The sequence below is a fragment of the Anabrus simplex genome, chromosome 8 (assembly GCF_040414725.1).
Source record: "Anabrus simplex isolate iqAnaSimp1 chromosome 8, ASM4041472v1, whole genome shotgun sequence".
In the NCBI taxonomy this organism is placed as follows: domain Eukaryota; kingdom Metazoa; phylum Arthropoda; class Insecta; order Orthoptera; family Tettigoniidae; genus Anabrus; species Anabrus simplex.
This window is the reverse complement of record NC_090272.1, coordinates 121,056,250-121,078,928: the sequence shown is the minus strand read 5'-3', so window position 1 is coordinate 121,078,928 and position 22,679 is coordinate 121,056,250. Positions and strand designations below refer to the sequence as shown.

Genomic DNA, 22,679 nt, shown 5'->3' with positions numbered 1-22,679 from the left:
CACTGCCGCTGCTAGTGCCCTTGACCTCGTCCTACGCTACATCGAGCAGCGTGCGGCTGCAACTCCTAGTGATGTAATGTTTATGCGACGTTGGTGAAATATTGCCTCTTCAAGTCGTTTCAGTGTGTTGCGTCAAAAGACGATCACTGATTTCACTTCTTAGTGTTTATTTGCTTTTCTGTTTGTTTTGTCATTAACATAAAAGAATTGCATTCAAACTTAATTATGCACATTGTTAGTAGGTCTAGGCCTTCCGTTTCTTAGTTGTTGTGTAAAAGATAGCTGAGAGATTCACTGTTTACTCCTGTAGCATTTATTTCATGTTTTTCTGTGTAATAAATTTATGTTTTTACTTGGAGAAACTAATTTAAACTTAATCTTTATTTTTTACTGTTTTAAAATTCAAAACAAATTTGATAGATATTTTTTCCTAGCCCTGTTTGCATTAGGCAGATTTTTGGATTGGTGGGACTCTACTATATCTATATATATAAAAGAACATGTCCTGACTGACTGACTGACTGACTGACTGATTCATCATCGCCGAGCCGAAACTACTGGATATCAAGAAATGAAATTTTGGGAATACATTTATATTAGGGTGTAGGTGCTCATTAAGGGAGGATTTTTGGATATTCCATCACTAAGGGGGTGAAAAGGGGGTTGAATTTTTAAAATGAAGAATTAGATATCACAAAAACTTAAAATTTTCATGTAAAAATTGGTATTTAGAATCTCCTTTAAAAATGAAGAAACATATTTTTTGTGTTTGGAAAATCCCATTAAGGGGGGTGAAAAAAGAAAAAAGGGGGAAAAAGTGTTGTACACCTTTTATGAGGAGACTTATATCTCAAAAACTAAAGATATTACAGACATGAAAATTGGTATTTGAAATCTCCTTTGAAAATAAAGGAACGCATACTTTTGTGTTTTTGGATAATCCTATGAATAGGATGTGAACAGGAATGACAAACAGGGTGAATTTTTAAAAAGACTATATCTGCAAATTATCTCAAGACATGTAACATATTACAGATTTAAAAATTGGTATTTGGAATTTCCTGCAAAAGTAAAGAAACATACTTTTTTTTTTTTTTTGAAAATACACTTAAGGGGAACTGAAAAAGGGGGTGAATTTTAAAAATTAGCATATCTACAGTATATCTCAAAAACTTACCATGTTGCAGATGTGAAAATTGGTATTTGGAATCTCCTTTAAAAATAAGGAAAAAACGTATTCTTTGGTTTTCAGAAAAAACCCTTAATGGGGGAGAGGGGCTGAAAGATTTGAAAAATTAGTTGAATTATTTATATGAGAATGTAATATATATATATACACACATACACCAAAAAATCTAAAGATGTTACAAACGTGAAAACTGGTATTTGGAATCTCCACAGTAAATAAACACGCATTTGGGGGGGAATCAACTTGGTAGTGGGGAATGAAAACAGAGATGAATTCCTTTTATGAGGATACATATATCTCAAAAACTGAAGATGTTACAGCCATGATAATTGGTATTTAGAAGCTCTTTTAAAGAAACGGTTACTGTTTGTTTTTGGAAAATTCACTTGAGTGGGGAGTGTGAAAGAAAGTAAAAAAAAAAATGAATTCTTTTTCTAGAGAAACTTATATCTCAAAACAGAATGTTACAGACATGGAAATTGGTATTTGGATCTCCTTTAAAAACAAAGAAACACGCATTTTTTTGGGTGGGGGAGACCAACTTTACGGACGGGGTGGAATGAAAAAGGAGTTGAATTTTCATGAGGATACTTATATCTCAAAAACTAAATATGTTATGAATGTTGGAATAGGTATTTGGAATCTCCTTTAAAAATAAAGAAACGTGTATTTATTTTTTTGACTTGAGAGAAGACTGTTTTTCACATGTACAGTTCTATGTCATATGGACATCTTAGCCCCAACAGGTAATACCACAAACATGGTTTACAAAGAATTTCTGGGGTAAATGAAACTCAATTTTTGTGTGAGTTTTTATACTTCAGTAGGAATTTTCAGATAATGTTTTAGTATAATGCCGAAGAACGACTACTTTGATCAAGTTACGAAATCCACGGGAGCGAAGCCACGGGTAATTGCTAGTACTGTAATATTTAATATACTTTTCATTTTTTCTAAATACCCATATGTAAGATTTGCTGAAAATGTAAGCACCCCTCTCCAATTGCATTAAAAAAGGGGGTCTTCAGTTAAATACAGTAATATACAAAAGAAAATGAATACCAGTATTGTTTTAGGTAACTTTATTCATCAGTCTCATATAATTTTATAGTACAAAACATATTATGACTAGGTATAGAAAGAAACATCACATTACAAATATCTTCATTTTGAATGATGAAGATTCTTGAAAATTTGTATACTTCCCTAAAGATAGATTATATAGAAAAAATATAATATTGAGTTAATTTATTTACATTTTCTGGAATTAAAAACAGTCAAATATAAGCACCAAAGGAATATAATAATATACCATAGCTTTGTAAGATATTTCAACTTTGTAAATTATTGGAAAGGCACTTTTATTTGTGTCTTAATTACAAGGGCCACATACATCAAATAATGTTCTGCAATGAAATCAGCTTTATTGCTTGTAACTTCAAACATGAATACACATGGAACACCTAGCTAAAATGTGAAAACGAAGTGGCATCAAGGAAGTTGCTCTTCCTAGCGTGACTTGCCTGATTCAGGTCTCTCCATTTGATGCTCCTGGGCACCTTATACATCTGGGTGGGAGATGATTATGATGATGACGACATAGGGAGAAGGTGAAACCGGTCTCAGCACATAGCCTTTTTTTTTTAATGCTATTTATTCAGGGCATCGACCTAGAAAGATCTTTTGCCCCTAGCACATAGTCTACTCCTGTCAAATAATACCAAGAGGTCTGCTCAAGGCTTTCGTCTCCATCCAATATGCCGTCGCTCAATATGAACACTGCAGAGAGGACTGGAAGTGAATCCAGGCTTTTGGCATGCAATCTAGTGATTAGAAATTTGAATACCCCACCACCTCTCCTACATTTTTCCACCAATAGGACTCTCAAACCAGCTAACCATGGTGTCAAACCATATAGACTTTATGCCTTAAGCAGTGATTATCAATCCAACCATGCGATTCGAGACCAATATAGCTCAGGCCAGAGAGGTTCACGAGGAAAAAGGTAGCATCTATGAGCCATGCATCACTTTATTTAGTGAGAAATAAAACATCCCTCCTGAGTGGTGGTCAGTAAGGGGACTGCTAGCACGAAGCAGAGGCTGTGTAACAAAATATGCAAGGGACACCATTTAAAGCACGCAGATCCAGCACAGCATGTTGTTAAATATCAATGGATGTCATTAAGGACTCCCTCAGCATCCATCATCATTCATCCTTTTAAGTTCTCTGTTCCAAAAATAATGTATTCCTTTTATCAAAGACTTTGAATTATTCTAATTGTTTTATAATGGTAGTATTAGGTTTTATTATCTGTTGTAAAATTTGTCTGTAACCATTTAATGGAATTCAGGATCCTTGAGGTCACTCCCAGTAGGGAACTGATGTAAATTATAAATATATATGACCATTGCCACCCCACAGGCCATATTAGTAATGGAAAGGAACAAATAAATGACAAATCAAGTAAAATATAGAAAGACAAGATGCCAGAATTTTGTACTGCAGGAGCTTTTACATGCCGATAAATCTACCAATACAGGACTGGCATATTTGAGCACCTTCATATAGCACCAGATGGATGTGGGATCCAATACATCATCTTGACCTCAGAAGGCCAGTGTTCTACTGTTCAGGTACTCAGCCAGCAATTTTCTATTATTGTCAACACTTACAAATTAGCACTTTCTCCATTTTTTATTGAATATTAAATAAGTTTACAAAAGTTATATTTAAACAGTCTAAAAATCCTAGACATTCAAAGGAGACAGTACCACATCATTTTCATTTCCCCATGTTCAGCTCCTGCCAGGTCGGGGTGTTGATGGTACAGCATCACTGACTTTTAGGCTATTGTTATTATGGGGTTGCCACTCCCAAAGGCATTTTAGAGCTACCGCCAGTAATTATTCAGGCTGCCCCTAACATGAGAAACAAACAGTACCATATATGAGCTAAAAATAGATTCACATCCTACAGTAAATGGGAATACAGAAAAAGGAAAAGTAATTTTAGAAACTTGATTATGTATACATATATATACCGTATATAAGATTTGGCTGGTTTCATTGATGTATGATATCAGGATTTGGGTTTGAAAATCTTTCCAACCATCTTATGGAAATGACTTCAGCTTGTTAGAACTGAGGACATCCTAAATATACAGTACCAACATATTGTTATGATTCTACAGTGGCCTTATTTCTCACACTCATATGACAGCCAGTTAATTATTGCTTGTTTGACATCCAACTTCTTACACTGCAGACTTTTTACTCAAATTTGAAAGTAAATTGACAGGGATTATATTCTGATCAGGAGTATAAAAATGAAAAAAAAAAAGAGAAAGAAGGAAGCAGCTCGCCTTTTGTTTCTTAAAGTCAAAGTAACTAAAATAATATCTATGGTATACAGCAAAAGAAACAATACCAAAATAATTGCTCATCTGTTGTCCATGTTTCCCTAGCAATGAAGTATTTATTGTATAATAGTTTGACATATTGTGAATTCTATGTTGTGTTCATTTCTGCAATTATGGTTCTTACCGCTACCAACACAACCGAGATTTGTGGTTAGCCTTACTGGATATCAAGAAAGCAATTGATGCTGTGAACAGAAAGAACGTGTGGGAAACGCTGAAGAAAATTGGAATACAGGATGACATGATACACAGGATCAAAAACTTGTATGAAGATACCCACAGTAAAGTCAAAACACCTGTAGGAATGACTGAAACCTTTGATCTGGGTTAAGTCAGGGTGGTGTTTTGTCTCCTCTTCTTTTCATCACTGTGATGAACAAGATTCAGAGAAAAGTACATCAAACCATTGGAGGTAAGAAAATGAAAGTTATCTTGCTCACTGACAATATATACTTGTGGGGAGACTCTAAAAAAGACCTTCAAGAACAAAAATAAAATGGACAGAAGCTGCTAAAGAATATGGACTCAACTTCAGCCAAGAGAAAAGTGAGGTTATTGTCATGAAAAGATACGGACAGCCAATGGGACACATTGAAACAGAGGGGAAACAGCTACAGGTGAACCACCAATTCAAATATCTTGGAAGTGTTATCTCTGATACTGGTTCTATAGACAAGTAAATTTCCCACAGAAATCAGACAGGTAGCAACTTCTACAAAATAATTTAAAGACATAATATGGAACAAGAAAATACCAACAAAATGTAAGAGAGTTATATATGAAACCTATTACATACCAATCCTGACCTATGGTTGCAAAACATGGACCAAGAGAAGGAAAGATGTCAGTAGAATCCAGGCAGCAGAAATAAGATGATGTCCGTAGCATGATCGGTAAGACACGGAGGGACAGAGTCCGTAATGAGGAAATCTGCAAGCAGGCTCAAGTTGTAAGACTGCAGGACTGAATAACATCGCAGCGACTGAGATGGTATGGACATTAGTGTTGGCTACTGAATGCATGATTCGAAGCAGTGTATCAATTCATTCAAGTGTCCGAGTGAATCGATTCACAGGAACGGCGAGCTCACAGCACATGATTCAGCTTACTCCCAGCGGACAGTGCTGAGTGGCGCACTCACGGCTCACTAGTGGGACACTGGACGTTGGCGGGGAGCCAAGCTTCCGCTGCAGCGAGACAGTGAATCATGGCACACCGAAAGAATCGTGCACAAGCACGGCTCAGTGAGACACAAAATACACATGGCTCCTTATTGGCACACTGGACACTGGCGGAGAGCAGAGCTTCTGCTGCAGCGAGACATACAGTGAGCTATCGCACACTGAAAGAATTGTACGCAGTCACGGATCAGTGAGACAACACACACACAGTTCATTATCGGTACACTGGACATTGGCACGGAGCCAAAGTTCCTCTGAAGCAATACATACAGAGTCAAGGTACATTGAAAGAATCGTATGCTATAATGGACTCTCGAGCTCAGCTTATTTGAAAATAATACCCACTTGCATTCACTGTCCTCTTCTTACAGGGAGGTTTAAATAATAGATGGATTTATTTGCAGTGTTAAAAAGGTAGTCGAAACATAATTCTAAAGTAGCTAGTAAATAGGTAGGCTATTATGTTATACTATTTATTAGTTTAATGAATCTTAGTATTATAACTTGGTTGACTTTTGACAATTAAATTCGACTCTAGCCTGCCCTATGACTATGAGTCATACTCATGACCACTCAAAAGTACCTGTTTTATATTGGGAAGAACGGCTCAGTATTCTCTCAATTTGTATGTCACATCATTGCACAAGACTTCAATCATATGTGGACAGTAAGTGAGCTGACTGACTCAGTAACTTAACCAACAGTATGTTGAATCAGAAAACCAGAGGGCTACTGTACATCTTGGGTAGCCTATACAAAATATGACGATTTAAAAAATCCTCTGCTGATAGAAAAATACATATTTTCAAAAATGACTGAGCGAGTTGGACGTGCGGTTAGTATCGCGTAGCTATGCGCTTGCATTCGGGGGATGGTGGGTTCGAATCCCACCGTCTGCAGCTGTTAAGATGGTTTTCCGTAGTTTCCCCATTTTCACACCAGGAAATGCTGGGACTGTACCTTAATTAAGGCCATGGCTGCAACCTTCCTAATCTCAGACCTTTCCCATCCTGCATCGCCGGAAACCTTCGATGTATTAGAGTGACTAGCATTTTTTTCTAAGAAAGGAGTTCATAGTATGAAGACCAGATGGCAGCAGCGGGCACTGAATGCTGTTGCTGCTGTCTTACCAGCACATACTGCACAGATGCAGTAGGAGCAGTGACTCTAATGTGCCGTGAATCAGATCACTGTATCAATTCAGTAACGTGAACGGAATCAAATGAATCGAGTCAGTAAAATAAATCAAATGTCCCATCACTAATGGACATATGCGATGCATGGAAGATAACAGATTACTGAAAAAAAATGTATGATCTAAAATTTGAAGACAAAAGACCAAGAGGGCGACAAGACTCAGGTACAAGGACATGGTGAAGACTGAAATTAAACAGTGAGGACATACTTTGGAAAGCATTGAGGAAGGAGAGAAATTCAGAGACCGGAACTGGTGGAGAAGCTTTGATCGCCGACCCATCGCTTAAGATGGAACAATGTGGGATTTGTTAGCCGGTTCGAGTCTCATTGGTCAACAAAAAAATTCACCATCAGAATGTTGACTGGCAGGGTAGGGGAGGCATACAATTTATAATCACTAGATTGCGTACCAAAAGCCTGGATTAAATTCCAAGCCTCTCCATAGTATGTATGTATGTATGTATGTATGTATGTATGTATGTATGTATGTATGTATGTATGTAGAACAGAGGAGAAGTTATTTATTGTGGAACATTATTTCTGGTCATACAGAGTGGGGCGTCAGAATGGACCGAGTTTGCTTCATGTTAAAAACAGTACAAGGAGTGATTTAATAAGGAGGCACAAAATAACTGAATAATGTTAGCTGTTGTTGACAAGTTCCATCATATAAGATCAGTCTTATATTTTAAAAATGGGTCAACGGGGCACCCAAGAATCATTACCACAAACGAGAACCATGGACAACTTCTCCAATGGATTTTTATCATATGAAATTAATTTAATTTTGATCCATATTGATTTTTTATCACTATCAACAAGGATGAGAAGGTCCACCTATTCAGTACTGTATATAATATGTTAATGTTATTTATTACATCAGAACTAGTTTCGACCCTTGTATTGGGACAACATAATAATGTGGCCTACTGTTTTATATTAAGACTACGATTATCTTAAAAGAAAAAGTGACACGTAAGTGTTGGACAAATGTACAAGAGACGTCAGTTTCAATGGACTCACGTGGAACCACAACATATTTCATCAATGCTTCAAGACATGTCAATAATGTTTCAATTTTATTTTATTATATACAGTAATGATATATTAGGTGTTGGTGTTTTCTAGTTACATTTAATGTTCTTTTCCATTTATAATTTAAGGCCAAAGATGACCCAATAAAAGAGTCTAAACTAGTCCTGATATAATAAATAATATTAACATATTATATACAGTGCTGAATAGGTGGACCTTCTCATCTTTGTTGATAGTAATTCTCCAGCGGGTGTTTAAGTCCCCAAAGTGTAGTTGTGGAATTTTGGACACTTATTTTGTCGAGGATGCTAGACAGAATCCAAAAACGGATGACCAGGTAGTCTACAGAGACCACAATATTATCCCATTTTAAAGGATTTACACGGTATTTGTTGCCCCAGAAAGTTACCCCTCCAACAACAATGGATGCAACAAGATGAAGCTAGAGCTCACACTCATTTACCCTTCTGCAACGACACTCTGGAGTCACCTAATTTCTTATGGAACTCCATTCCTGTACCCTTCCTGCTACCCGGACCTCATGGCCCCAGATGCTTACATATGAGGCATGTTGAAAGAATCACTTTGGAAGACAGATGACCCACCTACAAACATTTCCCAACTACATAAGAAGATTACATTTCTTGTGTCCTTACAGAAACCTATTTTCAATAACATGTTCAATAATCTTCAGAAATGTTGTGAACAATTTATGGAATGTGATGGTACTAATTTTGAACTCTTACTGTACCAATGCAATTAAGTAACATTTCAGTTAATGTATAACTGTTAGGTTATCCACTCTGTCAAAAGTATTTTATGAATATATACACTTAGAAAGCCCACCTGTGGCCATGATCATTAAGGCGTTGAAGTCTAAATGGTCTGACACCGTAGTTATCCGGTTCAAGTCCCATTGGTCGACAAAAAAATTCACCATCAGAATGCTGACCGGCAGGGTAGGGGAGGTGGTGGCATACAATTTCTAATCACTAGATTGCGTGCCAAAAGCCTGGATTAAATTCCAAACCTCTCCACAGTGCTCATATAGAGTGAGGGCATATGACTCTGTTGATGACAATTCTTCTGTCCGATGGGGACGTTAAGCCTTGAGCAGACCCCTTAGTGCTATTCAACAGGAGCAGGCTATGTGCTGGCACTGGGTTTCACTCTCTCCCTTCCTACTATCATATATCATGTCATTCATTTCATCTCATTAACTCCTCTAATGAGGTTGATGTCAGGAAGGGCATCTGGTAATAAAAACCCACCACAACAGATTCATCTAGCCTCATACCTGACCCTGTAGAGAAATGGGACAAGGGTTGGACAAATATATATTATTAAAAACCACCTCAAAAAGAAAACATATGATAACAGAATTATACCTGAAAAAGAAATAACTTAATTGAGAATAGAAGACATATTTTGTTATTAAAAGAGCATCAGATTTTATCAAATCACACTCAAAAATATTTAAAAACGTATAAACATTTATGTTTAAACCCTTAACAATATGACATTTGGAACTTGCTCTCCAGTCTAGTAGCAAATGCCAAATTATTATGATTTTTCAAGAACAAAACATGTCATTCCACTTTTAATAAAGTTTTTCTTTTTCACATGTTTTCTTTTTAATGTTGAAAACATTTCTCAGCAGACAAAGTAAGAGTCCCCAGACTACAAAAAATGTAAAAATTAAGTAATTTCTTCAATTGTGCCAAAATTTGAACGGCTAAAAGGGGTCTAGAAAGGTTTCAAACTGTGAGTAATGATTAGCTCTATCAAACTAAAAAAAACAAATTTCAAAAATCACTTCCGGCCTAAATGCAGTTCTGGAAAAACAGCCTAAAATCGCTTGTTTCTTTACTCGTTTTCTTTTTCATTCAAATCCTAGCCAAATTAACTTATTTACATAACACTTTCTGTAATGTGTTCCTTAGTTCAATACCCTCAGATGTCTTTTTAATTTTTTTAAAAATGTCCACACCGAATGTGGCTTAAGTGAAACTCTACATTGACTCACTTTAGCACACCTAGTGATGCTTAAGCGAAACAATGCTCTGACTCACATTAGCAATTGTAGTGGTAGAAAAAATCAAACTGCTAATCTAATCGACCGGATAATGATGATTAAGAAAAGAGTTGTAATTTTTAGAAATAAAATAAACTTTATTTTATTTGATTTACCTAAAATTCGTAACTCATTTCCCTATGATGCTTTCAACATTTAGTTGCTTGCCTGAAGGGCTAGAAGTGTGGATTTTTTGGGTAGTGTTTAAATTTATTTACTCACAAATTAGTTTTGACAGACTGAAGAACCTACCTGTTATAAATTAACTGAGTCAAAGTTGAAAAGAAATGGCTTCAAATATATAGCAACAACAACAACAAGAAAATAACATTTCAGGGTCATTTGTTTTGCTGCATCTGGTATTTTTCAACTTCTCAACTTGTTTGATGTTTTTCAGTGAGTGAATTACATTCATATCAATTACACACATACAAAATTCTACATTATTACATTCTGTTTTGTAAAAAAAAAAAAAAAAAAAAAAAAAAGGAACATACATTTTCAGGTCAAACTTAGAAAAATAATCTGCATTCTAATCTCTCACAGTACTCTAAATTTTCAGCACTTATTTACAGTCCTACATATATACAAACTATATTTACAAATCAATAGTAATTCTGATTTGCCTCGTAATGATAATCGGCAAGGTGCAAGTGGCAATAAAACATTTTTAAAATACGGCCTGCATTAGAGGCACAGCTGCAAGTTTTATGGCACAGAATAAGTCTTTCTGACAGAAATTAAGTAGATTGAACTAGAACTGTGGATTTCTTTTTGGTAGTTTTTAAATTTATTTACTCACAACAAAAATGGTGTGCTAGATCTTAGGTGGCTACCAGAACCCGTTTGATCTGTTTTCATGAGGAGAGTGTCGCAGTAGCTGAAAATCGTTACATCTTTGGAGGTAAACTCAGCGCATAACACGTCTATCACCAAGGCTGTCAGGGTTCCAGTCCTTACTGCAACAGAGCCTGTCGCACACATCACAATGTAACCAAACTCACTGTCTACAAACACAACACCGGAAGCTTGTCAAGACGTGCCTCCTTTGCTTGGGCGTGGTCATCTTCCATGAGTTTCTGGTGGTCAAAGATGGTCTGCAAGAGGTCCTAAGTGATTGCTTCATCATCTACAGCCAATTCCCAGTCCACAGCATCGTAGAATTGTTGGACTGTACGTTTGTGCTGTGCTAACACCTCCAGTAATTTCTGGCAAATTCTGCTGTAAAATTCATTGGCTTACTTGATTCCTCAGACTTCCCTCTATCCTTTTGATTGCAATTACATTTGTTTCTGATCCATTTAGACTAAAGATTGTACATTTTGCAAAATTAGCACAATTTTAAAATTTTCATCTGACCTGGTCACAAAATAGTGGAAGTTATGGTGACCAATGAATCAGAAGTTTTACAAGACAAATGTAATGGTACAAATTGCAACATTCCAGAACCACAGAGTCAGAAGCTATACTAATTTTACTGTGTCATAGCAATCTCAATTTCAACACAAAATGGCAGACATCCCCCGACTGTTCGCGATGAAGTTTCCAATTATTGAAAATAGATTCGAAGAATATTTTCATACTTCACCTTTTTCATGGTATATTAACCACTTAGATATAATTTATAATTGCTAAGTTCTGAATCCAAACTTATTATACATCCCCATGTGACTCTAAAAAAAAGGTATTCTATGCAGGGCACGGTACAAGAACAAAAAGACTTACTCTATGTCATCGAAATAACACAGCATACTATTAGTGCTTTACACAATTGCCTCTTATGTTGTACAGTCACCATTATAAAAAAATAATGAGTAACACAAAATATAATATCTTTTTCAATTTTCAAACAAAACTTGATTATCACTTCACTTTAATTCAATAAAATAAAATTATCTTTATTATAAATGGAACATCAAATAAACGGGACGGGTTAGACATACAATTATAGAGAGGAGGAGCTCAGAATGAAATTTTTCACAAAATGTGAAGTATGTTTTTTATATAGCTACATCATTTGTAAAGTTTGGGAGAGGTTTGGCCTTTTAAATCCCTTCTGCTACCCAGATTCTTGAATATCTTATTCATGATGATTGAATCCATGGAGTTATATACCATGCATCCTGTTATAGATTTTTAAGTCTTATTTTATTTATTGTTATTTATTAAGTAAACAGAACTGCTTCAGGACATGATTCAATCATTGAATTAACTTGAACAATTGTCCTGATCAAAGTTATTTTTTTTGTAAAAAATACAGGCATACTTCTCCTTAAAGAAAAAATGACGCTAACAGTTTTGCATTTCTGGAAGCCTCCATAGCTCAGGTGCATCGGCCTGTCACCACTGGGTTTTGTGGTTCCAATCCCGGTCATTCCTTGTGAGATTTGTGCTGGACAAAGCAGAGGCGGGACAGGTTTTTCTCCGGGTACTCCAGTTTTCCCTGTCATCTTTCATTCCAGCAACACTCTCCAATTTCATTTCACCTATCAGTCATTAATCATTGCCCCAGAAGAGTGCGACTGGCCTCGGCAGCCGGCACAATTCCCATCCTCGCCGCAAGTTAGGGCTTCATTCATTCCATCCCTGATCCGGTCATTGACTGGAAACAGGTTGAAGGTTATCATCAGTTTTGCATTTCTAAATCTCCAGAGTATGATAGATGGACAGAGCTGGTTCTGTAGCTGTGCATCCTCTATGGCAACAACACCTGAACTGGTGCATGACAATGGGTGAAATGTGGTGGAAAAGTAGAGTAAAATGGAGAAGAACTATATTTGCCCTGACCTGGATGCATCTGGATAAAGGGAAATGATCATGATGAAATGGAAATGGCGTATGGCTTTTAGTGCCGGGATATCCCAGGACGGGTTCGGCTCGCCAGGTGCAGGTCTTTCTATTTGACACCCGTAGGTGACCTGCTCGTCGTGATGAGGATGAAATGATGATGAAGACAACACATACACCCAGCCCCCATGCCATTGGAATTAACCAATTAAGGTTAAAATCCCCGACCCAGCCGGGAATCGAACCCGGGACCCTCTGAACCGAAGGCCAGTACGCTGACCGTTCAGCCAACGAGTCGGACAATGATCATGATTATGAATATTCATTCTACAATTAGGATACTTTCAGGTAGAAAAGCTAATGATGAACACAACAGTACCTATATATTCAGAGAAAATAATAACAATATTATTGGCTTTATGTCCCACTAACTACTTTTCCAATTTTCGGAGATGCTGAGGTGCCATAATTTTGTCCCGCATGAATCTTTTACGTGCCAGTAAATCAACCGACATGAGGCTGGTGTATTTGAGCACCTTCAAATACCACCGGACTAAACCAGGATCGAACCTGCCAAGTTGGAGTCAGAAGGCCAGTGCCTCAACCATCCGAGCCACTCAGCCCGGCTATTCAGAGAAAAGAGGAGAAGAGCATCTTATCGGCTCAGAACATGGTAGATCAATACACAAGGCAACAAAATTGACTCAGTACCCGAAATTAAGAGCTATGATTTCACTGGCCATATGGAGGGAATAATTGTGAAAATTGGACATGAAAGGGATCTCACCCATTGACAATATTCCAATGATAGTCAATCCAATGAACAAGAAATAAGTATCTTAATTATTTTTATTACGGAATATAGACTTTCCTGCAAATGACGTTTATTTTGCAAAGAACTCCAGAATATTATATCAGTTTCATATAAAATGAATAATAATAATAATAATACGTCCGACCAGGTTGACCAACCGGATTCTCAGCTACTGGCAAAATAGGAAGACCAAGTCACCATGGTTGATAGAAGTGGATAAAGATCTACAGGAACTGGAAATAGCAGAAGGAAACTTAAAGGATCGGACAACACTCAGGAAGATGCTTAAACATAAGGAGTTCCAGGACAGACTATCAACGAAGAAGACTGGCGCCCTTTGGACAAAGGAGAGGAAGGAGCAACACAGCCTGAGAATGCGCAACTACTGGGCAAACATCAAAGCCCATTCCAAAATGTAATAGTTGAATGTCGTGGTCCTTAGCTGGCCTATACGAAACAAGAAGAAGAATATATTTTGAACTTTTGCAGTGTTAATAAAACAAGAAAGTCTATTTTTTTGTGGAAGATTTTGCCCCTTGTCTTCAGAAGAAAATTTCTCTGTCTAACAACAGTTTGAATTTGAGAATACTTTATTGTTGATCTATTGTAGATAGTACTCTCGTTTGTCACCAGATGAAACAAACTTTGAGTAAATAACTTTATAAGAAAACATATGGTAGCAATTTTTTCTTTTGCAGGTTTTTCTCTTTCAAGTAGTTTATAAATTTATTTGCTCAAAGTTAGTTTCAGTAGCGCAGAAAACCTGAAGAGAATGAGGCAAATAGACAAGCTTCCAGTACATCTCCCATTAAATACATTGGTAATATGGATGTGGAAAGATCATGTTGAGGTCACTAGAGGAAAATGACAACGCCATATCAGCTCCAATTAAGATGCTACATGTTCAATACGTATCGTATATGTGTTGCAGAATAAACAGCATGGTCAGAAGATGAATCAAAGACAATGGGGGAGGAATATAGTAGAAAAATAAATAAGTTAGACAAACAAGTTTTTCTCATAAATATGCAGAGCTAAGTCTCCATGAAACATAAAGAACGAATTTCTCCTTGTTTTTCTTGACACGGCAAAAGCCCAAAAGTTACATTATTGTATCTATTAATACAGGCCATGAAAGCATTCATGCAAAAAATAATAATAATATTGTCCGGCTCCATGGCTAAATGGTTAACATGCTGGCCTTTGGTCACAGGAGTTGCGGGTTCGATTCCCAGCAGGGTCGGGAATTTTAACCTTAATTAACCTTAATTGGTTAATTTCGCTGGCATGGGGGCTGAGTGTGTGTGTCGTCTTCATCGTGGGTCACCTGCTGGCGTCAAATCAAAAGACCTGCATCTGGCGAGCCGAACTTGTCCTCAGACACTCCCGGCACTAAAAGCCATACGCCATTTTATTTCATTTAATAATAATAATAATAATAATAATAATAATAATAATAATAATAATAATAATAATAATAATAAATGTAAAAAACAACATATTGCAAATATTCTGTTTTTGTTTTCTCCTTGGAAATACTATCATAGAGTTCAGATACCACGAGTGTGTATTCCTTGATATTATGACAGCAATGAAAAGAAATATGTCAGTCTCTCTTTTGTTCTGCCAATGTTTCATGCTTGACTTTGTCAATTTCTTCAGTCACCCTTTCGGTATAGATTACCAGCCTTTTCCTCCATTTCCAAAAGAGCTCTTTTATGTTCTTTCATCATACTCTCTATTTCATTTTCATGATGGATCGTCAACTCATTCAACCTTTTTCTTTCTGCCTTTAGTTCATTATGCTATTGCTGAAAAGTTCCTTTGTTTTTTTTAAGAAGGAAGCCATAATTTTCAGCTTGAGGCGTACCGTCAAACAGGGCAATTTCGGACACAGAGGTGGTTTCGGACAGTATGGTAGATTTGCCGTATTTTGTTGCATAGCAACGAGCCGCCGGTGCTTTGCACTTCCGCCTGCATTTTAGTTTAATCTTGAGGTTATGTTTCCCGCTTTCTGCACTTTTTATTACGGGTCGACTTCATACTTTGGAAAATTTCCCGTGTGCACTGGCATTGTTGAAAGTTCATGCATTATCATTAAGTGGATACTTTTGAATGTCGCGACCGGAAGGAATGCATTATAACTATGGTTCTTAGCGAGATCAACTGACTGAAGTGTTTATAAACGATTGCTGTGGAATTTTGGTGTAATTTAGTAAAAAAAGTAGTGTTTTACACACATTTTACTGAAAATTGAAAGCAGTCTGGGTGATTTCGGACAATGCCTAGAAATTATCAGAGGCAGGATGACTGCTTCGAGGTGTAATTATGAACCAAAATTATTAGAAAAAGCTGTACGTGATATTAAAAGTGGCAAGTTGTCTTATAGGAAAGTATTTGATTTGTATGGTATGCTTTGCTCCAGCCTACAAAATAAAGTGCAGAAAGTACATCCAAAAAATGGGAAGACAACCAATGCTAAATGAGGAATAAGGAAATGTTCAAGGAAGCTCGTCACCCTCTGGCCATGCTCAAACACAATCTACTACTTCCCGCCGCCACCGCAAATAAAATGTTCTTCCTGGGAAGTTGAATTTTGGCCGTGACTTCCGCCGAGATGAAAGCAGTGCTGAAACAATGATGGTGCTGGCAGCAGCAGTGAAAATTAATGTGATGAAGCACACAAGGAATGTTTGTAATGACATTCAGGTGTTGCAAGAAGAGGCTTTCCTTGTTGCAGATTATAAAAACAAGTTGAGGAACAAAGAGTGTACAGGCAGTATTTTGGCCTGGCCTGAAGTATTCGTTCAAGGGATGTAGATGCCCATATAAAAACAGCAGAAAAGTGTTTGTGTTCTCTAACATCCCTGATGTGGATACAATAGCTAAAAAACAAATTTTAAAAAAACTTCCAGTCCAAGTTGAGAACAGAGGAATGTTTATTTTCAAAGAAAACGTATTTTAGATTTATAGGCCGTGGCAGCTACATGTTCATTGTATCGATCTTTTTTTTTTTTTTTCACTGAGATTTGTATCGTTCATAAGAAAAATTATTCAGACCTTTCAGTAGGATCTCTGTGCAGTTTATAACTATTAATATTTCAAAGATCACGATATGAAGATAAAGTTGGAATTCAAGAGGACAAACTGGGGCAAATATTCATTTATAGGAAGGGGAGTTAGGGATTGGAATAACTTACCAAGGGAGATGTTCAATAAATTTCCAATTTCTTTGAAATCATTTCGGAAAAGGCTAGGAAAGCAACAGATAGGGAATCTGCCACCTGGGCGACTGCCCTAAATGCAGATCAGTATTGATTGAATTTAGACTGGAAAACTTTACATTTACCTTGTCAGAAAATAAAGATCGATCAGTAACACATTACATTTATCATTACAATGATTTTAACCAGCTAGTCATACTTTGGACACCCTCTTCTTTTGCAAGTTGCTTTACATCGCACCGACAAGTCTTATTGTAATGATGGGACAGGAAGGAGCTAGGAGTGGGAAGGAAGCAGCCATGGCCTTAATTAGGTACAGCCCCAGCATTTGCCTGGTGTGAAAATGGGAAACTACGGAAAACCATCATCAGGGCTGCCTACAGTGTGGCTCGAACCCAGTATCTCTCTAATACTGGATACTGGCCGCAATTAAGGGACTGCAGATATCGAGCTCGGTTTGGACACCCTCGGAACACTTTAAATATCACAACACTAAAGCAAAAAGAACGAATAATTGAAATAAAGGACTATTTGTGTTTGAAATCACCTAATACGCTTTGAAACTTCGGACAGCGGTTTAAAAAGCACGTGCGTCCAAAATCACCTCGAAGTATAGGGTGAATTCGGACACTCCTCTTTGTTTTCTCAGGAAAACATGCGTTGGCATATATTTTTTGTTTGTAGGGTATTGCATTAATTGGATATATTCCTCATTATTAGGATGATAAACAATACAATTTAATATTCCCTTCGTGAGTTAAGATGAAAATAACCTCAAAACCATCCAAAATCACCCCGTTTGACAGTATGATCAAGAGAAGGACCAGCTTCTTTGCAAAGTGGCCTTGCAGAAAGCTGAGAAAGAACATGCTCAGATTCTCCACAAGCAAGCTCAGGGTCTTCTTGTGGAACACAGGGAGAGAATTCGTGAGCTGGAGAAACAAGTGGAGGAACTGCAGGCTGCTGTTGCCAATTTGGAGAAGTCTAAATCTGAGCTCTCTCACCAGCTAGAAGTGAGCCAAGCTTCGATTATGGACCTGCATTCTCAGATCAGCCTACTGGAGCATGCCAACTAACACAGATAAGCACATGGATGCTTTATGTTTATAAATGTGCAGGCTTCTCACAGCAAAAAACTGAAGAAACTTGAGAATCAACTTGAATCTTCTGCTACCGAGTTAACCAAGAAGGAGTATGAACTGGAGCAAGTACAGAAACACTCAGAGGAATAGACTCACAAACATGAAGCTCTTATGGTGCAGAAGGCAGAAACCATTAATCAGCTCTTTGTAATATCTAGGAGAGTGAGCACCAGTGCCAGCAGCTGATGGGCTCTGCAGTCTCGGAAGAAAAGTGTTAGGGAAAAACCTCTTCCAATATTTTAATGAGTTGTAAAATATTTCATGGATTTCTCCAAAGAATGAAACAACAGACATAGGGAACTTAATATTATAAATACCAGTAATTAGATAATATGAGAAAGTTAAAAACTGTAAACTTAATAGTTAAAACACTTTCAAGAATGAGCATTCTTAATATGAAACAACAATAATATTCCAATCTGTCTTCCCTCCAATAATTTCTGCATCTGAAAACCTGTCAGTGATTATGAGGCATGAGAATATGCCAATATATACTTTTTATCCACCAGATTGCTCCCAGTCTTTTGCTTATAAAATTATCATTGTTTATAAAGCCTCTTTTTATGCACTTTCATTTGATATAGTATCTGATCAAGATCTGTTGAATATCCTTGTTTGGAAATTATGACAACTTTGACTGCATGTAACCTATTTTTTTAGTAGACTTTTCCATAGTTTCTTTATTCTTGAAGGCCACTCAAAATTACTCAGTTGAAATCAAACTAAGTCAGGGCTTTATTAGCCGGTCTTCACACATCAGTGTAGCTGGCAAGATGAGGTCTCCATTTCCATTCTGCATACAGCTGGAAAAGAATTCAACTATATAATTTTGAACTGGTAATGTGCATATCATATTTAAAAAAGCAAAGGAACTGCAAGGTCTTGCTTTTACATTTTAAATTTCCACAGGCACGTGCTGAAATTCAAACTGCAGCTACCTTGGCAAAAGCCAGTAATGCTCAGCTACCTTACCCTCCCACCATATATTAACTATGTTGGCTACATGGTCTAGGGAAAGAGAGCCTGCCTCATAGCTGGACACTTGGATCTGATTCTTGGCCAAGTCAAGGATTATTGCCTAGATCTGAGAGCTGGTTCACAGTCCACTCAGCCTGCAAGGAAGCAATTCAGAAACTATTTGACAATGAGACAGAGGCCCCAGTCAATACTGTAAAGCCAAGATTAATGGCTGAGAGGTTTCACCAAGCTGACCACACATCATCTCATTGCTGAGCAGCAGTCATTTGGTAGGTCGATGCTCATCAGGGCTGTAGCCCTGTGGGGTTTGTTTTATCTATTAGCTATAGTGCTGAGGAACAAAAGGGGCTCAATAGCTGAAGAATGTTCAGTTCACTTGGAAGGACATGGGTTTGATTCCCTATCAGAAAGTCAGAAAATGTATAAATGAGGCTCCCACTTCTAGAGAGGCACATTGTCCTGAGGTTCATACCATCAATATTAAAAATGAATGCCAGGTTAATTCCTGGAGGCAAAGACGGCTGGCATAGAGCTAACCACTCCATCCACAGCTAAAGATGTTTCCAGCAGGGAATCATCATCTGAGTACAATGATTTGAGAATATCAATTAACTAAAACTGGGAAGTGTTCAGGTTTCTCAGACATAAAAATAACCAGCATTTCACCCCTGTATGGAGATAAGCATCTCCTTCTCTACTGATATTCTCTAGAAACCTGAAGTTTGATTATGAAAGCTAAGGCAGGCATTAACAGTAAGTGGAGGTACCATCTCCTCTAATGTACTGAATGTACTGTCATTTCATTGTGCTACAAAGGAGGTTTGGAGTGGCATCTCAATAGAGTACTAGCCAGTGTTTTGGAGAGGTGTGGCAAATCCAACTGATGAGCCTGCTACAACATTGGGGAAAAATGCTGGTTGTTTTGAAAATTGACAAACTTGAACATATCAGTTTTGAATAAGAAGTTCAACTTAGGTCAGAAGTAACAACTAAGAAACATTCCTTTTTTTTTTTTTTTTAGAAATTCAACCCAATAAAAATGGATAGTATGTTGTAGGGTGCTGTAATCGTTAATTTTTGTAAAGTTTGGTAAAGTTGATCGGTCACGAGTTGCTACAATAGTCCATTTTTAGGCCACTTGGTAGCACTCATATCACTTGTAATGGTTTTCTGTGCGTTTTTGACAGGCATACCATATTTTGTGATGGAGCAGTTGATAACTCTGCTTCTTGTTTTCTTCTGTTGGTTGAAAGTGAGGAATTTTGTACATTTGATGTCACAAAAAATGTGATAATCCATTATTTAAATATGCCCGTGGAACAAGTATATAATAATGCTTTTGGTTCTACGTGCCACTAACTACTTTTATGGTTTTCAGAGGTGCCAGAATTTTTTCTCACACGAAATCTTCCTCATTCCAGTAAATCTACCTACATAAGCCTGGTGTATTTGAGCTCCTTCAAACTCCAACGGACTGAGCTGGGATCGAACCTGCCAACATGTGCTCAGAAGGTCAGCACTCAACTATCTGAGCCACTTAGATTACGGACAGGCTGGCAGTTCCTCACTATCGGCTATCAAAGGAGACAGTAATAGTATTTTTTCTCTTCACTTTCTTATTTATAATAAGGCACAAACATGACTTACCAAGAGGTTAGAGTGAGTGTAGTAGACCATATACCTTCCAGCTATAGTCCATGTCAAATGGAAAACCATTTCCATTTTTAAGAAGTAAAAATATTTTGGCCTGGTGCAAGACATATTGAACACAGTGAAATTTTCTGCAAAGGCCAATGCATTAACTGGGTAGGATATTACATCAACATAGCAGGTACTGGTATTTGGCTGGACAATTCTGAGCAGCCTCTCAATGACCAAAATGCTTCCCATTGAAACAGACTATAGGTTCAAGCTGTACTCTATAAAACTGGCTGGTGGTCTCTATCAGAGCAACACCAAGTACTTGACCTTTCACATTCAGCAAAACTTGTGAACTGATGGTGGGCAGCAAGTTGTTTCCTTAGAGGTTTCATTATCCAAACCCCCTGTGTGATAAAGGGGTAATTCCATTGGTTTGTGTATACAATATTTCTATCCTTCATCTTAGCTTCCATTGATGTTTAATGGTTGAGTATTTATTATTATCTATATATCTATACATATAAAATAAGAGTTTTGTCTGTACATTGCTCAGAATTTGAAAAGAATGGTATTTCTGTATTGGTCATGACCACAGAAACAAGGAAATGCACTTTTTACTTTTCCGTAACGTCTCTCTGTCTGTCTGCCTGCCTGCCTGCCTGCCTGCCTACCTGCCTGCCTGCCTGCCTGCCTGCCTGCCTGTCTCAGCATCACAAGAAAACGGCTGAAGGGAATTTAATGAAAATCGGTATGTAAAGTCGGGGGATGAACCACTATAATCTAGGCTATAAATTATTTTGTTCACACCGAGTGAAATGGTAGTTTAGGGGAAGGCCTGAAATTTAATTCTCAAATATTTATATTATTAGTGGTCCTATCGATAAATATTACATAAGTTATATAAAATTTAATTTCCAATCATTTATGTCTTATACATTTTTATCGTACCGGCTATGATAACAGAGATATTCGTGAATTTGTATTTTTGTTGCTAAATCCATATCAGCGCCGAGCCACAAGGAAATGGGTTAACAGAATTTAACGAAAAATCGTTATATAGAGTCGGGGAATAAGAAACTACAGTACAGTCTAAGCTATAAACAATTTTATTCACCCTGGATGAAATTGTAGTTTAGGGGAAGACATCAAATATTTTTTAAGTGCCAATTACATAACAAAAGTTAGAGAGAATACAATTTCCGATCATTTTGTTTTATTCAGTTTTACCGTACCGACTATGATAAGTGTGGTATTTCAGAGTCGGAAGAAAACTACATGTCAAGGCCTACAATATCGAAAGTTCTTAAAATTGATCAACAATAACATTATATTGACCATTGTTTGTTGTGATGTTCTTTGTCTCTTATGCTGCCACTGAACTCCGATAGATGGGATTACTGCTGCGTACCGAGTATAACAGCCTGACTGAATACTGGCAGGAAATAACTAGGGAGTTAGAAAACTTTCTTCTTTAGCATGCCATCCCTCTGGTTCATGCATTTCCTGATAGGTACTGCTGGTACGTAAAACACTGGTTCATCATAGTATTCCAGCTATTCGATCCTTACTCTGACGCGCTGTTGTAAATGAGCAGTGTGCACACTTACGGCAAAGGCTCAGTAGTAGTAATAGTAGTAGTAGTAGTAGTAGTATGACCTGGTCTAGAATTACAATTTAGGCCTATTCCAAATTATAGTAACACAATTCACTAAATAACTTAAAATTCAACCCTGAAAAGAGCTGTTTCTTAAGAAAAGTGTCTTTCTCTTCACTTTTATTAAATTCTACATTCATTTTATTCCAAATTAGCAGTAAAGACAGGGTTTCTCCTCTGGCTTGGAGGAAGAATTTGCCTCCAAGTCAGATAATTCTTTCTACCGCCAGTTTAGTGAATTGAGATTTTCCGATTCATCGGGTACTCCTAGCAAACAGGTTGGCAAAAGAGCATAGTTTTTGGCCTGGGGCTCTCCACTATTCGACCTCCCGCCGCCGAAAA

At 37.2% G+C, this 22,679-nt stretch overlaps 1 protein-coding gene across 4 annotated transcripts in view; it reads right to left on the bottom strand.

The window, feature by feature from the left end:
• Positions 1 to 2,174: 2,174 nt before the first annotated feature.
• LOC136878871 (toll-like receptor 4) overlaps positions 2,175 to 22,679 on the bottom strand; it is a 314,995-nt gene continuing 294,490 nt past the window's right edge. For 2 of the 4 annotated variants that reach the window (XM_068228824.1, XM_067152428.2), the window contains exon 7: positions 2,175 to 18,867. In XM_068228824.1, the coding sequence (XP_068084925.1) occupies positions 18,792 to 18,867 (76 nt within the window). In that variant the 3' untranslated portion in view covers positions 2,175 to 18,791. The remainder of the gene's footprint in view (positions 18,868 to 22,679) is intronic. The other 2 variants (XM_067152430.2, XM_067152429.2) reach the window with 2 other exon arrangements.